General features: G+C 44.6%; 1 protein-coding gene across 1 annotated transcript in view; it reads right to left on the minus strand.

Moving 5' to 3' along the window:
• Positions 1 to 356: 356 nt before the first annotated feature.
• The window catches only part of TYRO3 (TYRO3 protein tyrosine kinase), a 41,312-nt gene continuing 23,127 nt past the window's right edge, over positions 357 to 18,541 (minus strand). Inside the window, exons 10-19 of the mRNA XM_058026100.1 lie at positions 15,406 to 15,535; positions 14,471 to 14,571; positions 13,441 to 13,536; positions 11,666 to 11,746; positions 9,929 to 10,021; positions 9,076 to 9,197; positions 8,624 to 8,733; positions 7,044 to 7,203; positions 5,584 to 5,720; positions 357 to 2,788 (exon numbers count right to left, since the gene is read on the minus strand). Of these exons, the coding sequence (XP_057882083.1) occupies positions 2,413 to 2,788; positions 5,584 to 5,720; positions 7,044 to 7,203; positions 8,624 to 8,733; positions 9,076 to 9,197; positions 9,929 to 10,021; positions 11,666 to 11,746; positions 13,441 to 13,536; positions 14,471 to 14,571; positions 15,406 to 15,535 (1,406 nt within the window). The 3' untranslated portion in view covers positions 357 to 2,412. The remainder of the gene's footprint in view (positions 2,789 to 5,583; positions 5,721 to 7,043; positions 7,204 to 8,623; positions 8,734 to 9,075; positions 9,198 to 9,928; positions 10,022 to 11,665; positions 11,747 to 13,440; positions 13,537 to 14,470; positions 14,572 to 15,405; positions 15,536 to 18,541) is intronic.

Below are 18,541 nucleotides of genomic sequence, written 5' to 3' on the forward strand. Positions count from 1 at the left end.
CCAGTAGCTGGTGACAATTTTCAGGGAGCAACTGATGCACAGGTCCTGCATTCCTGGGTGGGAAGCACCACGTCCCAGAAAGGGCTCTTCCCCAGGTTCCTGCAAAGTGGTGGCTGCAGAGCCTCTCTGCGTGGAACCACTGGCCCCTGCCCATCAGATTTTGGCCTTCACAATCTCAAGGCTGGAGCAACGCAGGGTAACTGCAACCCGGGCAGGTCAAACGTGTTCTCTGCCCCCAAGAAGCAGCTCAGTCATGCTTGGTGAAGGAAGAAAGATGACTTCCCGCTGGGCTGACTATGACCCCACACAGTTAGTGAGCATCATCACACATTCTGCTACAGTTAAGAGGCTGGTACTCAAACACAGTACAGGTTTTATTATTAAAAAATGCATAAAAACTAAAGACATGCTTCCCAGAGTTAGAGACTATATGTACATCTGCACTTCCTAGGCAGCTGCAGGGAGCATAGCCTTCTGCCCTCACTGCAAAAGTGCACTGCACAGGTTTTTGTTACCCTTTGTTAGGTGTTATCTTCTCACCTGCATTTACAGCATTCCAGCTAAGTGAAGAGAAAACCCTGTACTGCCTGGGGTGTAAGATGGTAGCATTTGTATCTGTGACTGAGAAACCATACTGAATTTCTGGAGACACCTCTGGGACATCTCTGTTCAGTCGGAAACTTAACAGAAAGGGCCCATGCTCAAGTCTCAGGCTGAAATTCCCCTTCCCTAGGAAGAGTTCTCATAAGGGCTGAAGCTTGACCTGAATTTTATATTTAGACCCCGACTTTACAATAAGCAAATACTGGGTATTGAAGGGTGGATTGTTCTGATACCAAGTCTGCAATCTCATTTGACTTTTTGGTCCCACCTTTGCCAACTCAGTAAATGCTGACATTTGTGGTATTAGTTTGAGGAAGTGCAATGTGGAATCCTAAGAAATACTGCCAAGTTTTCAGCGCAGTGAAAATAAAAGAAATTAAGATCTAGCAAATATTTAGGATAAGTAGAGTAAGATGTAACTGCACTTCCTGGCTGGGAACCACTGCACAAAACAAATGCTGATTTACAGTAAAATATTAAATTATTAAAAACCACACAAGCACTTGCAGTTACAGTGAGTCAGACATGCTGATTGGAAAACAAAACAAAACCCAAAGAGCAAACCCATTAATTTTGCCCTGTCTGGAAGGCTGCAGTGATACTATTCCATGTTTTATGTGACTTTTACAGCATGCCAAAAAGCCTCCTAAATAGGAAGGCCAGTGGTTCTCAAGCTTTTTCATCACGAGGCCTCTCTCTTCAGAAAGAAATCTTTCAGTTGATCCCTCCCCTCAACACACATCTTCCTGAAATTGATTTCACATGTCACTGTAGCAGCTACAGTTCTTCATTATTTGAAGAAGATATAGGGCTAATAAAGAGAATGATAGAAATAATCCAACTTTGAAGCAAATGCTGAATCCTGCTCCTGCTGAAACTGAGCAAGTCATCATTCTGTATCTCAGTCTTCTTCCTCTCCTGGAGGGCAGCACTTAGCATTAATTAACAGTTTCCCCATACTGCTGTAAAGTCCTCTCTACACTGCTTCCTTTCCATTCCTTTGAAGTTGGATTCTGCCCTCACACAAGCCAGCTGCTCTCCCTCCCTTTGCATTTTAATGTCAGCTGCAAGTCTAGTCAGGCCTGAACTGGCATCAAACAGAAGAAAAAGAATAACATAAAAAAAAGATACATGGGGAGAAGAGGAATGCTGGATTTTCATTTTTTTTTTCAAATCTCTTTGCTCACCAAAATGTCTGAAACTCTTAAAAGAGCCCTGGACTGAGGAAGCAGCAAATGTCACTGCATGAAATGAGCCAGATGTTCAAATTCAGTGCTGGGTAGGAGCAGATCCGCTGATCAGTTTGAGAACCACTGAGGTAGGCAACAAGTCTAGGCAGTACTGCTGAGTGAGCACGAGGGGAATTTTGCCCTCTTGTCCTGAATGACAATATAAATACCCACCAGAGTTTTCAGGGGTACCAGTCTCAAAGTCACGCAGCCAGGATTGAAGACAACATCTACACAAGAGCAAGCACTGACTGAACAGAAGGTGTATTCAGCTCTGCTCCAGCACTCAGTGAGAAGAAGCAGAGCACAGACTCCAGCTGCTGCCTTAGCTCTGAACTCCTTTCAGCAGGATGTGGTCAACCTGTAACCCTACTGCCTCCCTCCCTATATCCAAGGGGTTGTTGGGGTTGCAGTTCTTCCAAGCTACTTGCCACTGCAGCCCATCTGGGTGGTGAAAGCTACAGAGCCCTGGCCAGTGCTATTCAAAGCTCTTCCAGGTCCGGCATCAGAGCCCCAGGAGACAGCACCACGCTGCACACATCCAGTCCCAGGGAAGCAGGGTGTCACTGCTATGTACAGGCTAGCAACTCTTCTCTCCTTCTGTCTCTAGCTCATACAGAAGGCTTTTGTCCTCCCCTTCTTGTCCATCTGGATGCCTTTCACCCTCAGCATCATCTCCAAGGCACAAGGGGCTCATGATATAGCGATAGTCACTTGTGACAGCAGCAGCTGCCCCAGCAACAGTCTCCTCAGCATCCATGTTTCCAAAGGAGGCGTGCAGGGCAGGCTCACTTGCAGATGCTTCTTTGTCCTTCCCAATGTTGACATAGAGAGGATCTTGACTGGAAGAGAGTGTGGACATCCTCCCGCGAATCATTTCCAGCTGGGAGCGGAGTACTCCAAAGCTGGGCCGTAGCTTGGGCTCAGGATGCCAACATCTGCACATGAGATCATAGCTGCAAAACAGAGGGAGACAAGAGCATTGAGAAGTGAAGCAGCCATGCTCTGCGCCTCTGAAGAGGGGCTCTGGGCAGTGAAGCCTAAAAAACACAGACACTTCCCCGAAAAACTGTCAGCTTTGGCCTTGCACAGGTGATACAGCATGGATGGCCATTATGGGTGTAATTTCTTGTTTCTTCTCATTTTTAAGGGCATTCTCCCTTTGGTCAAAAATGTTATTTAGATGTATCAAAAACCCAAAAGCCCTGTCAAAGCATGCTGAATTTCCTGGTAAAACCCTTGTTCTGCTGTCTCTAGGGAGCTAGAATAGGACTTTGAGTGTGACATCACCTAGCAATAGTTTTTGAATTTATTCACAAAAAGCACCCTCACAACCTCTGCCACAGCTTGAAGCTGTCCCTCCAAATTCTAGTTCAAGAGCAGATAAATCACAGGAAGAAAACAAAGATCAAATTGCAGGAGATGCATGTTATTTCCAGAGTATCCTTTCTTTCATGCCATGTTAATTAGGCTCCCAGAGTAACGGAAGTGTGCTGCTGCTGCTGCTGCCTGACAGGTTGTCAACAGGACTGGAAAAAGACACCCTGGGTTTGTTTAGAGGGCTGTTAAAGAACGGGCAACAGCTTGAGTGTTGGAAGAGGGATGCTGAAATGGCATCTTCAACTACAAAGGTGCCACTCCAGTGCAGAAGACAGGGCCATTACCAGGTCCCGTCCTGCAGCCTTCCTCCTACAGTGAAATGCCAGCTAGCTCAGCTCTGGTGCCCCAGGGCCAGCGTGAGCTGACAGTCCCTGGCTCTGCAGGCCCGTGCTTGGGCAAGGGGAGAGAGCTCAGTGCCCTGAGCTCACAGCTCGGTGTCGGGGCTGCGCTGGAGCACGGCCAGAGCCATTGTCCTGCTCCTCTTTGTGCATCACCCACAAGACTGGCAGCTGCATTCCTACGCTGTTATTGTTGCCAGTTTTGCAGGGAACGGGAACAAAGCACAGTGCTGGCACTGAAAAACACTGCATACAAATGAACCTCAGTTGAACTTGCAAATGGAAAAAAAAAATCTGATGTGGCCTTTACTGGGAAATAAAGCATTTCATGATGGGTTTTATTTTACTTTTTGTATTCCTTGTGATCAGACTTACAAGACTGTTTCTGATCTCACACTACTTTTACAGAAAGCTTCTATGGTTCAGTTGTCTTAATCCTGATTTACATCCCTCACAAACAGTAGAAATAACTATAAATGCTGCAGATAAAACAGAAACTTCCAATTTTGTGCAACCAAATTAAATACTTGCTTTTACCTTTGCTATCCGTTGAATAATTCATTTGAAGGAAAGGTAGAAAAAGATTGGCTGTACTGAATCAGCTCAAAGGTCCCTTTGCCCTAGTACCCTGTGCTTGACCAAGTCCAGTAGCAACACTTGGGGAAAGCATGTAAGCTGAGGGTGAGCATGTAGTGAGACTTTTCTGATATATTCTCTCAGGTCTCAATAACCTGTAGCTCAAGCACCTCACAAAAGAATGGTTGTATTTTTTTAATAGTTTTTGATGGATTTTTCTCCAGTGCCTATCTAGTAGGTTTGTGAGTATCTTCTCTACTTTCTGTATCTCTAACATCTTACAGCCATAAGCTCCAGAACTTGGAACCAAAGCTCCTCAGAGCAGCCATGATGTGTAATCAATTTAAGCAGTGATATAACTGTTTATGTTTATATTCAATAAAAACTGAACTGCTGAGAAGACGAAAGTGTTCACCTTTAGTAACACGAGTACAGATTATTCCCTATGTAGGAAAAAAGGAAAAGGTGAAAGCAACTACATTAAATAATCCACTATCAGAGCAGGAGGGAAGAGGGAGGAAAGAGGTTTAAGACCACTAAAATCAGTGCTTATAGTTATATCTTGCTTTGGGCACAACACACAGAGCCTTGCTTGGGCCCTCAGTGAAATGATTTCATCTTGTCCAGGCAAGGCAAGTTTTACTTTGGGATAGGTTATGGTGACACTCCCTGGGGGACCCCAGCCCCATGTGAGGACACCAGGAATCTCCAACCACCACCCATGGAAGAAGGGTTCCTAGGCAAACATTTCCTGTGACCTGCTGGCCACGAGTGGACCCTTGGCAGCAGGATTAAGGCAGGAGCACAGGCTGCAGCATGTGGCTGCCTGCTGCCCTGTGGACTATCTAGGTCCTTCCTGTAAGTCTGAAAATGTCTGCAACCAGAATCTTCAAGATTGTCCTGGATTTGTTCCTAGATGCAATTTAAGGTGGGACACTGATCTACACAACCTTAGTTTGTCCCACCTGCTCTCTTATCTTTCAGCCTGGTGTTTCTGAGAGTAGTAGATCAAAATTTGAAAATTGGGCCAAGCTTTGAACGACACATGCAGGCCACTGCCTCTGCAATCCAGTTTCCGTGTAGTCTTGCTAGACTGCCTCTCTATTCATCTTTCAGGGTGTGCCATGGAACTCATCCCTTTGCTCAGATGTTGGCCTGAGAAGCCAGGGTTCAGTGATTCTGGAAACACAATTGCAGTTCCACAAAGCCAAGAACTGCTAATGTTGACCCTGTTGAAACCATTCAGCCAAGTTAGCTGCTTGTGTAGTTACCACAGGTTCCTGGGAGCTCTGCCAGCAAAGAATATCTAGTAGCTAACCCAGGGACTTTCTAGTGAATGGCTCTGTGTACTGGAAAGTGGAGAGATTCAGATCAGCATCCCAGCCAGCTGCCTCTGTTTCCTTCCAGCATGCCAAATTCCTCAAAAAATCATGTCAGCAGGGTGAGGAAGTACTCACACATCTTCCAGGCACTCCGGGGGCTGCTTCAGCCTGTTGCCACTGATGAGGTAGTTGTAGATTTCTGCATTCTCAATGCCAGCATAAGGGGTTTGCCCTCGGGTCACAATCTCCCACATGGTCACCCCAAACGCCCACTGAAAGAGAACAGCACACAGAACAAGTGAACAGACCGTTCCCTGCTCGCTGGGCTTGCTTTCAGTATGCTCAGGCTGTGCTGGGTAATGTCATCTGAGCAGCAGCGATGCAAGGACTATCCAAATTCTAGCCACAAAACAGAAATGACCCACCAGATGCTTCTGGTGCTGGCACATCATCTTAGGAGACAACTGAAGGCCCTGTCCAGCCCCATCCTGCAGTGGAGCAGGGGAAGATTTGGAGCTACTCCTGTCTTCCACCTGCAGACCTTTCCTACTTATGTTCTTTAAGGTATGTGGCATCAATTTTTTGATTCCCAGATAGAAGAATATTTTGGTTTGGGGCTCACAAATCAGTTTCTTAATTCATTTCACCAGATTCTGAGTTTCTAGTAATGTACAGACACAAGGGAAAGCAGAGTTTAGCCAATAAGCAGGGCAAGAACAAACCCCCCCTTACGGCTCACATTCATTTCTGCTCTACACCGCACAGCCATACTTGTACTTTTCAACTAAACTGCAAGGTTTGTGAGGTGCAAAAAGTTATTATTTTTATAAGCAAACCCCTGTCCAATGCTTGTTGTAAACTGGCTGAACTAGTGATCACCAATCACTAAACCCAGTGTTCAGTGGATGCAGCAAGGGCTGGGCAACACAGCAGCCACATTACAAGGCACTCTTGGTTACCTCTTCAAGGACAACCTGACAGGGACAACTGGAAAGGCAAGACCACAGGACTGAAGGACAAAACTAGTGTGAAAATAGATCAAAAGACAGCAAGGAAGAGCGAAGATGGTACCAGGAAAAAAAATCCCAAAAGGAAAATAAGTAACAATTTGAGATGAATGGGTTTAGCCTTGCTCCCCAGGGGCAAAGATATGGGGAGTGTAAGCACTGACGTATTCAGATCTACAGAGCTCCACCAATGCCTTCTGCAGCACAGAGCACCTTTGCTGCACTTGTGCCTAAGTGTGTGGGTCACACACATTTCAAATGTCACCTTCAAACTGCCAGGCAGAAGAGAAAGGAAAATAAGAGAGAATAAGAGAGAGAAAACTGCATAAAGAGAGGAAAAGGAAGGGGAAAGAGGAAGAGGATGGGGAAAAACACTGAAAAATAAAGGACAAAAGGACAACAAGAAGAAAAGGGTTGATGTCTTCTCCATTAAACACTCATATATTTTTAGCCTTAAGTTCTGACATCATCCCTCAAACACAAGGTAAACTCTCTTTCCTATCACCAGGGCCTTTTCCCACCCTCAGTGGGACTCCTCCACTCCAGCAGGAGTACAAGTGGTCCCCAGTACACCAGGGCAAACCTCACCACATCGCTGTGCGTTGTGTACAGATTATCTGCCAGGCTTTCCAGAGCCAGCCACTTCACTGGCAGCTTGGAGGCACAGCCCTGGCGGTAGTAGTCTCCACTGTAGATTTTCTTAGAAAGTCCAAAGTCTGCGACACTCACGTTCATGTTCTCATCCAACCTATGGGAAAGTTTTCACAGATGAGGAAAGGAACGCATTTATTGGCTACCTCAGACAAAAAAAAAAAAAAAAACAAACAAAAAAACCAAAAAATAAGAAAAGGTATACAGCTCACCAAGTATTACACAGAAGGAGAATGATTTCATCTACTTGGTGACCAATGTGAAATAGCTTAGTAGTCTCAAACTAGTTCCTTCAGACTAACAGGGAACTAATCATGACTAAGGAAGTGGCTAGGCTCAGATGGTCTAGACTCTTACACAAAGCAAACTCAGATACCTTCTGTTTCCAAGATTATCAGAGGACATCTGCAATGCTCACTGCTATCACCAAGGCCTGCACCCCATACTGGAAATCAAAAAAATCATAGGGTGATTGCCTAGACTGCCTGTTAAAACTGCTTGAACTGCTAGATCTGCAACATCTCTCCAAGCCTGGTTAATGGTCTGAATTGCTCTGTCACCCACTTAAACCTATACATGCTGGCAGACAGTCCAAGTAAAGGCCACAAACTTCATGCTCCCAGGCCTCATAAAGAACTCACTGCTTCTCCAGAAGATGTGCTGAAATAGCCATTCAGCTTCCTCTGGAGGATGTCTATGAAAATAGAAAATCAGTCTGGGTTTCTCATAAATGCCAAAGCAGGCTAACCCATCATTTTTCATCATAACTATCAGGCTCTTTGCCTGTACATCCGGACATTGGAAATCTGTGTCTCATTGTGGATTTTATTGGTTGTTGTGGTTTTGTTCAGAGGCAGAGTACTGCTGTCACAATGAGCTGTTCCATACTCCATTCTCAGGGAAGAAGCAGAGTGGAAAGGATAAAAAAAGGACTTTTCTTTCCTTCAAAGCAGTCAAGGTAGTTTGGTGTCAAGAACAGTGAAGTGGGATCATATGGTGTGTTCGCCATGCAAATATTTTTAGAGGCATTCTCCACAAGCTTTCAAGGAAACTACAGTTCTTATATTGTGATAATCAAGTCCTCAAAATAGATACCAGAAATACAGACTTCATCATACAATGGAAGTTTTTTTCTCCTAACACAGCCAAACCCATTCCCTCCTGCTGGTTGCTTGACATTGTGGAACAAATAGCCTTTGCTGACACACAACTGGAGTGGCTAATTACAAACACCTACTGTAATCAACTCTGTGAAACTCTATCTGCAAACCAATGATAGAAAAGTTCATTATAAAAAGGGCCTGTTTGAAAGACCAGTGGGAGTTGCTCCCTGCTCCCAGCAGCACCACCACACACCCCACCACAATGACTATGGCCCCCCTATGTCTGTTGTCACTTAATGCAAGCATCAGCATTCTTAGGCAGGACCCCTGACACTTCTGTCATGCAAAAGGTTTTTTATCCCTCCCTCACCCACTCTGGTCTTTCTTTTCATTAAAAACTCATTAATCACTTACATGCAGTTCCGAGCTGCAAGGTCCCTGTGTATGAAATTTTTTGAGCTTAAGTACTCCATCCCGCTGGCAATGTCAATCATGAACTTGAGGAGTGTCTGAACAGGCAAGTTCTGTAAGAAATAACAGCTTAAGTTCTATTCCCAAAGGCTTTCAAGCACATATGACAAAAATGCAAAGTTTGCTGCCACTTTACAGAGCAGGGATGGGGAATACAGGGAGGGGATGGGATGGGATGGGATGGGATGGGATGGGATGGGATGGGATGGGATGGAGGAGCTGGTCCCCAGCATGCATGGAATTAAATACTTTAAGACCACATCTCACAACTTCCCCTGGTATTAAAATCCAACCACCTGCCAGTGCCTTTGGGACACCAATCCTGAGCTGCTCCAAATACATTCTCTGAAAATCCCTAACCTCCCAGAAGGAATTCTACAGTAAGACAGACTTACAAATGGGTTTTCCCCAATCCTTGACATCAGCAGAAAAGCATGGAGGTCTCCATGCTTCATGAAGGGCAGGATCACCATGGGAATTGGGAGACGGCCCTTGGGACGGCTTCGTAGGCTGACTCCTGGTGAGGACACACACAGAAAAGGGCTGTTAGCAAATAGATTATTCCCAGGAGGAATCTTACAGGCTGCTGTGCCTTCCTCTTACAGGCTGCTGTGCCTTCCTCTCACAGATCTGGAGGAAAATGCGCCGTTTTGGTGGGTAGATTCCGTGCTCCAAGCGTCTGTGGCTTTATGCCAGGTGGTAAGATGCCTCTAACCCTGTTTGCTCCAGAGGCTGTACTAAGAGCCTAGAGCCTCTCAGCTCTTCTTGCAGGACCAACTATAAATGCTTCTAGGATCACTCCAGACCAGACAGCCCCAAGCCCAGGCTCTGCAGAGCAATCTCCACATTATGGAAAATACCTGCATTCCAAAGTGTCTACCCATGAATGTCTTGCTTCTTACTCAGTATTTTGGAAAGCCACAATCTTCCTCCTATTTATAGCCTACCTGCCCACCTGTTCACATCTCACAGCAGTTCAGACACGTCTCAGCCAGCCAAAGTCTCCCTGATGCATTTGCAGGAGCCAAAGAACCAGCTTAAATAGGAGATGGCTGCTGCAGGTGTGTGAGGGCAGGTGTGGGGAGCATTGCACACACCCCAAGCCCCTGGGAAGGAGCAGTGCCGACCTGCACAGCACTCCAGGCAGCACAGAGGAGGCTGCAGCAGCGCTGCTGGGGAGAGTGGGGCTGTGTGGGATCATGCAGGAGCAGGAGCAGCTCTGTGGCACGAGCAGCAGCGCTGCCTTACCGATCAGCTTGGTGACGTGAGGGTGGTCAAACTCCTTCATGCAGGCAGCCTCTCGCAGGAACTCCTCAATGTCCGTGGAGGTGAAGATGTCAGCTGGAAAAAGAGACTGTGAGTTTGCTTTCTTCATAGGTGGCTCCAAGGTGCATTACAAATAGTGATTGTCAAAAGCTTGTTCTTTGTGGCACAGCACATCTCCTCAGATCTATAGCCAGATAAGACATTTTACAACAAAGCAGAGCCTGACACTCTCTCCTGGGATGGGCAGCAGTAAGCACATATCAGGGACATCTGGTAAATTGGTTCTTGGTAAAGAACCACTGGTTAGCAGCTCTTTTCTGAGTAAGAACTTTCCTTGGAAGCTGTGCAAACCGTGTGAGGGTTAAAGATGTAAGAATTAATTAGGTAAAAGAACCTAAACTACAAATGTCAGGGAGAGGAGACGTCATGCGAATGAAAGAAAATGTTGAAACTGAGGAGATGGCAGAGCCTGTGACTGGCACAACAGGGCCCAAATAATCTCTGACAAGGAAGTCATGAAAGATAAATGCCTTTATGTCTCTTAGCATGATTGAGTCTTGAAAGGCACTAGAGCTAAGATTTCTTAAATAACCACACTACTGGACAGCTTGGACCAAATTCAGCAGCGATGTACATCAGCAAAATTCTGAAGTAAATTATTTCTCATTGCTATGACTCCAGATTTATGGAAATATATCAATATAATCAAGAAGTATCCCAGTCGACTACTCCCACCACTGCTGCTGCTGAATTTAGCAAGAGTCCTCCAGTCCTGCTGCAAGATCAGACTCAGACCTGTAGGGGAGTGTTCACATTATCTACTTTAGGCAAGTAATTTCAATATAATTCAAAAGACAAAAGGAGATTCCCTTTTTACAGTCAATGAAGAAAGGAAGGTGCCTCTGGAGGCTGACAGATTGTTCCTTAGTTAGATGCCTGAAGGGAGACATTCTGACTACACAAAAGCTTGCAAGCTGATTAGAATTATTGTTGAAGCTGGATAAAATGATACAAGTTACACTAGATGATACTAAGTGTATTTAGTACAAGCTGTTATTCCGTGACAGCAAACTGGGCTCCACAGATAAGTGAGTTTGCTTTCAGTCAGTCACAGTTAATTTCCGCCTTACAGGCAAAAGGGATCAAATAACGTAGGTTAACATATATAAACACAGATATATGCACATTTCCTTTGATTTATACCTATCTCTTAATTGCTTTTCTTGTTACAGACTTCTGCCTGTTAGTTGCCCTTGCTATGTACACTCACCAAATGGCAAATCTGAAGGGAGCTGGGCTGCTCGGTCAAATGCGCTGACTGAGATGAGCTGGCTTGTCACTGCACTCAGCCCAGACACTCTTCTGTTTATTCCAGGCTATGTGCTTGCAGGAATACTGCTCTTTCACTGCTGAATTATCAGGGCAAAGCAGACCTGTCTGAACTGTCTGTGCTACACGATGGAGTGGTTTTGGTGGCGTTCACCACATGCTGTGTGCTGTAGAAGCAACTAGGTGCTATGGGTCCTTTCCTCAAGACCTTCCACTACAAAAAGACTGACATGAAAGGGATGGGAGACAACACGGGCAGAGTGGCTGAGGGGGAAGCTCAGAGAGAAATAAAGAGCACCAGGGGATATTTGCTGAGAATAGGACAGACAACATTTAATCTTTCCAAGCTCTCTTTTCTTGAGTAATTCAGGTAGCCCTGCTCCCACATACCTTTCAGCATCTTCACTGCCACTTTCTGGAAAGAGCCATCATCGAGCTTCAGTAGTGCCTCTCGAACTGACCCAAACTCTCCTGCAAAATTATCAGAGTAGGCAGTGAGGGAACAGCTTCTTGTGAAGAAATTATGATTCACAGCAGGTTCACTTCAGGGGTCACTGGCAAAGAAATACTCTGTTTTTCATTCTGCTGTTCCAGACAGCAGCTTTCAGCACATGTGTGTCTAGAAGAGATATCACTACCAGTAGACAGAGCTCACTGTGCTGGTAGTCCAGAAGGCAAAGGAAAATGAGAAGGGAAAAAAGCAATTCCTGACTAGACAGATGATGCAGAGACAGAGTTTAGGCTGGGCAGACTTTTCTGGGGAAGCCAAATCATGAGGGATGAGTCTGAGTGAGGTTCTGTTCAGAGAGGAGGCTCTTTGCTGGAGCAGTAAGGGGATGGGATGGCTGAAGAAGCTCTTGGTATTGACAGCCATCAGAGCTGAGTGATAGTGCCAGGGCTCAACCATTTGAGACACAGTCAGCCTTATCTCACAAAACTCAGAGAATTACTTCTATGAATCACAGGAGACCAGAGAAAACAGAGCATCTACTTGTGTGTGAGTGATATGTTGATTCACAGAAGGCAGTATTTTGCCCAAGTGTGCTCTCTAATGAGTTAAGAGGAAATGCAACAGGCCAAAACCTCTTTCAAATATTTAGCCTAAAGAGGCTTTATACCACAGCCTAACAGCCTCTTTGCATTAGATCTGGCTCTAGATTTGCTCTCTCTAATTTCGTAACTGCTTATCCCACCCACAGTGCATGAGTATGAGAAACTCTGACACTGAAAAGAAGAAAGCAAAATATGGCACTCAGGACACCTACCCCAGAAGCATTATCTTCCCACTGGCATTTCACCAGTGTCCTTCACTACTCTATGCCATGTGCTTACTTCACAAAAACCATGAGCAGTGGATCTGACCACAAATCGGGAAAATGGGAAGGAACAAAGGTATTTTGTGCTGCTCCCATACTATGGAGCTATAGAGTCAGCAGAGCCCAGGATAATGCAGTTATGTCATCTTATAACATGTGACCTGGGCTTGTGGCAGTGGGGCTGACAACACAGACCAGGTCTTGCCAGCTGGCATCCCCACACCAAGGCCATGCCCTGGGGCCCCTCTGCAGCCAATTTCAGTTTACCTGTCATGGGAGCAGCCCAAGAGGGTTGAAGTAGGATCCCAGAAACTGGCCAAGAGCTAACACTCACAAACAGATGACACAGCTGTTTGATTACTTAGCATTGTTAAGCCCTCTGAGACCATTTCTGCAGGAAGGTCATCTTCCTGCTCTGAAAGAAGCACATTTGTTCTAGGAGGGATGGAGGGGAAGAATGCTCCCTGTGGGAAAGGGTCAAAACCCCCTGCAATAAAACTAGTCTTATAAAGAAAAAGGAAAAGGGGAATGTTAATTGAATATTCCTTTGTTTAAATTTCTGCAAGAAGTTCACATCACTAGTGAATTAACACTGCTTTGGAAAGCTGAGCATAGGCTGCAGTCCATGATTGTGTAGAGCCATATTACAGGAATGGCTTAGCCAATATCCTCTTAGTTATGCTAAACCCCTGAAATGTTTTATCCCAGCGGAAGGGATAGTTCCATTTAAATTTCCATCTACAAGCTGGAGAGAAAACAGGCTGCTTGTAATTGCTTCTTCCTACTCAATAGTTAAATTAACACAAGTGGGATTTTCAATGTAAAGCCTTGTTCAGTTTTGGTTCTTACCCTTGCCCAACATTCTTCCCAAGGTGAACTGCTGTTCTTGGATTAAGACATCTTTTAGTTTTGTCTTCAACTCATCACTGATCCCTACACTCTCCACTGGAAAAAAACCAAACAACAAAACAAATGAAGCATCAAATAAGGGATATTTAAATATTCTGTCACAACATTAAGAGTCATCTGTTCTAATCTCCATCTCCAATCTGATTCCCACACTGTAAGCAGGGAAAAGGGCAGAATTCCTTTCCATGTCCTCTAGCCTCACCTCAGACAAGTGGCCAGTAACTTTCAACCATCAGAAAATGTACTTACAGTACTTAAGGGGAGAGGGTGTGATAATACCACCCTTAAACACTCCAAGAACAATAGGAATACAGAAATAATGTAAAGAATGCTGAGAAGACAAAATCCGATCTGAAGGGCCACTGATAGACACTGGTTCACACAACTTAATTTTACCTGATGGAGCTGCACTATTTTAATTACTGACTGGAGCATCATCCTGCCCCAGCTAAGCAGTGCTGCCACAGAGAGCCATGCCCCTCCTGAACCAGGAGACAGAAATGGATCACCTTAATGGATCATCTGACCATTCCTGGAACTCAATCTCCTCTTTGATAAGTTACTAATTCCTGCTTTCCAAGACTGATTGATTGGTTCATGCTTGTAGCACAGCTCAGCATACTGAATTTAAAAAGTCCTGCTAATATTGTTCAGCCATATTTATCTCACCACTGGATTATATTCCAGTTGAAGGAGTCCTTGTATTGTGAAACTGGGGCAAGGGAGTGGTGAATTTACGTCTTGCATTAATATACATAATGACTGTAGCTGTAATTAGCAAGTGCTATGTAATTGGTATGGAAACAACCATTCTGGCCTTTCACCTCTGCAATTCACAGTGTCTAAGCCTCATTGTAAATTAATCCCATGTTTTTTATCGAGAAACATCAGTTTCAGTGAAAACAGAGAGAGCATTGTAAATGCATGAACACAGCTTCCCGGGCAGAATCACTCAGGTCATTTTACTTACATGTTGCTTCAATGAGCTCTGGGCCCTCCCTGTTGAAAGACCTGGCAGCTCTGAAATGGACTGCTGGATCCCCTCTGCCAACCACACTGCCAAAGGCATGCCTAGAAGGCAGAAAAGACACACAGGACCATGATTACGTGGGCCATTCAATTCTAAAGGGGTGTGTTGGACAGTACGGATGGTTTCTCCCCCCTTGCCATATAAATTCTGCAGACAGCTTTGTTAAAGAGGGTGTATCTGGAGAGGAGAAACAATGGGTTTATGCTGCTTTGCTGATGCACCTACAGCCTTCCAAAACAGGGGGATCACTCCTCCCAAGTGCCTGGGAGAAGCTGCAGGTTGGGGTTGGTTGCAGGAGTCATAGGAGCAGAGATGCTGCTGTGACAGGGAGGTCTGGGAGACTGGAAAGAGAGGGAACCTTGCTTGCAGTAGGGAGCAAACCACAGCCAAGAGTCAGAGGTGATGGAAAGGAAACTTTACTGGGGATCCAGAGGTTCTGGGCAGTCAGGAAGTTACAGGAAGTTACAATCAGCTGATAGACCGAAAACCAGCATGGGATAAAGGGCTCAGACCATAAGAATACAGATATTTCATCTGTGGATCTTTTCTCTTAAGCAGCAGTGCTAAGAATTACCTTCATAGAGTTTATATTTGTATAGTCTAATAAGGCATTGCTATTAACATAACATTTTTTCTACTGTATTTTTGGTGCTGTCATTTTGAAGAAAAGGCAGGCACCCCAAAACTATGGGAAAAAAACAGTAACAACAAACCCCCCCAAAAATTCCAACAGAAAAACAACCAATACAGTTACTCAAAGAAACTGCCAAAAGTACTCCATCCACAATGCTTTTTGGAAAAATAATTGAGTCAGAAACCACAACAGAAGAGAAAGCAGAGATCTCTCTAACCAGCACAAGGAGAAACTCCCTTACCCAAACCGAGTTTCCTTTCTTCTTTTTCGAAGGAGAATAAGAGCCAGAGCAACAGCTGTGACCAGAGCTGTGAGAATGCCCAGTGCCACAGGAACCCAGGATGTCCCATAAGGAGGTTGTCTCTGGCCACCTAGATGATGGAGAAAACCAGTCAGGAAACAAAAGACTGCTAATGTTAAACAGACCAATTTCTCCTTTAGATTTTAAATGGGAAAGCCATGCTGCTGGACCTGGTGGATCTTTGTATACTGGAATTCGGCATAAACAGCCAAATCATCAGGCAAACGAGCTCCTTCTCACAGCAAAGGCGGAGCAGAACCATCTAGTTGTCAGAAACTATTGGCTTTGAGCCTTGAGAATGTTACAGGTGCTGCAGTAGATTATATTATTTCACATGAGCTCATGATCTGGGGCGCTTCAAACTGGAGCCTCAGGACAAGAAGGTTCCTCAGCATGATCATTCTGTGTGTGGGTTTCACCCTGTCCTGTTTGAGACAGACCAGAACCTTGACCAGGTAACACAGCACTACCTGAATGTCAGCCAGGCAACATTTTGAAAGACAACAGAGAAGGACAATTGCCTCATGGCAATATGGTTAAAAATATTTACATTTTTCCTCTAACCCTTCCCACAAAGAGAAGCATCCTGAGGGACTTGGTATTAGCTGTAACTTTACAATGTTGTTTGGTGGTTGCAGCTTCTCAATGTCTCTCCCCAAAGAAAAGAATATTTGTTCCCAGAATATGTATACTTTTGACTACAAAATGTCTACAGAAGAAATGGAGACAATGCCAAGCTGAGCAAGCTGTCAGGCAAGGAAGATAAGCAATACAGTTCTGAATAAAAAGAATATTATGTATGCCTGGCAAAAAATGATAAATTAATCCAACTCCCTGAGAGATTTCTTCTCCAAATACAATTACTAAGGATTAAATGTGAATTTGAATGGATTTATTAAAATCTAGGATGGCCCTCATTCCAAAATGTTTAAGAGCTAACCAGAAAAGGTACCAGGTCCCTGAGCACCTCCTTCATCTTCATGCTCACTTGCTCACCCTCAGCAGCTGATTGCCCTTTACCCGAAGGCAAGGAAGAATCATCTTTGATGATGTAAGTAATCCTGATATAAGTCATGACAGTATAAATAAAACTGTTCTTAAAAGAGATGTTAGGTTAATGGGCTGGAATTTGGATGGATGTCTGCATAGATGCATATGCAAAACAGTCAGACAACCCTTGCTGGCAGAGTCCTGGGAGCCTTATCATCCAGGTTTTTAAAGAAGTAGTATTGGTTAATAAATAGGTAGAGCTTAAGGACACAGAATTGTAGACAAAAGGAGGAAGCAGACTAGTACTTCTCCACTTGAAGCAAATTATCAGATCTTCAGTACTTATTTTCCAGCATCTTATCTCCTTCAGTGACTCACATTTTCTTTTACCATCCAGAAGGTTTTACAGGCTCTGGGGCTTATGATACTCCCTCTTGCTGCAATTTTCAACCCAGCCTTCAAGGCTGTTTATGAGGAGGGAGAGATCAGAAACAGAAGCTGTCTTTCTCAAAAAAATAGAGCTAACTCCAACCCTCTCCACTATTCCCAAGGCATTCACTTGGTGTGATTCTGCCTAACAATCAGGGTAGAAACAGCTAACAACACTGATGAGAAAGGTCCTCTCTCATGGTTAACAATAAGGCTTCCTTCTCCCTGTGGTGAGACAAACCTCTCTTGGCTTATTTTTCTAGTCTCTGTCTGGTGAGAGAGCAGGGATTTAGGTTAACTTCTGGGGAGCCCCTCCGAAAGGAGTATGGATGAAAATAAAACTAAAATAAATTATTCTCCCTGTTTCTAAACTGCTGGGAATCAGAAGCCCATCCCACAGTTTTTAGCAAATGTGTCAGAAATAGAAATGAATGTTGAAATTCACTGCTTCTCCTGCTCTGCCCCACACATCCTTGCTCCCTCTCGTGTCACTGAGTTTGAGAGGAGGCTGCAGCCCACAAGTTGCCTCTCCTCTCTCAACTCTCTCTCCCATCTCCTGCAGCCCCTTTTTCAATTAGCACATGCCTTAAGACTGCACCAGGCAGAGAGAATTCAGTATTATTAGAAGAGTCTAGAAGAGTATTTAGGAGCCGTCGGATGATGAACCCTTTCATTTCATAGAAAGTTTATATTTCAAAAGTGTGCAAAGAACATAATCCAAGAGTCTTCTGCCTAAAATTGTGAAGATTACAGATAGGAAAAAGCTATTACACCACTCTGTTCCTCGCTCTGCTATGAAAAAAGAGGTTTCTTCTGAGAAAGTTTCTCAAAATATTAAAACAATCTTTGTTAACAGCACTCAAGATCTCTGCATAAGTAGGGTGGAGCTCCCACTAGCTTTGCTGTGATGACAAATTCGACTTAAAGTTTATACGAGCTTAGTCATCCTTATTGCCGCACTGGGAGCTGGGCAGAAACCACCCCTGGCATTTCTCACATAAAGCAACCAGTGCCAGGCTGCTATTTTAGGAAAGGAAGCGACTTATGTTTTCTACCAGGCCTGAAACAAAACTGCAGTCTTTCTGCAGCTCTGCTGCTTAAGGCCTGTCAGTGTTTCCACAGTGAACTTTTACTTCCAGCCTATTATGCTTGTGAAGAAATACATGTGCTTCCAGACAGCATTTGGCCAAAACAAGCACCACTCCCGATGCTGCTTTTTTTGAAGTGGTTTGTAAATAAAAACAATCAAGCAACAACATATAGTGCTTTCAGGATTACCCCATTCCAGCTCCCTGTAAAATGCAAACCCTAAACATTCCCTGGGGCTTCTTGCCAGTGATGGCTGTTTTCCAAAGGAAACCCTGGTTCTTTCAGATACTTTTGTATGTATTTGGGTGCCCACAGAAAATACCCAATCAAAAAATAGGAGGAAACAAATTGATGGAGCTAGTGACCAACTTCAGTAGGTTCAGCTCGGAACCTTCCCACCCCTTCAATCTCTTTTAAATAATTTGAGGGCTTTGATCCCACAGTGACTGTGTGCTCACACTTGACCTTCAGTGCTGACTTTGTCAGAGGAACTGGGCTGCCAAAGGACCTGAGTAATGTGCATGCTAAAACCAGCACTAAATGCTCTACTGCAAGTAAGGATACAGTT

Source organism: Melospiza georgiana, chromosome 6 (genome assembly GCF_028018845.1).
Source record: "Melospiza georgiana isolate bMelGeo1 chromosome 6, bMelGeo1.pri, whole genome shotgun sequence".
Classification (NCBI taxonomy): domain Eukaryota; kingdom Metazoa; phylum Chordata; class Aves; order Passeriformes; family Passerellidae; genus Melospiza; species Melospiza georgiana.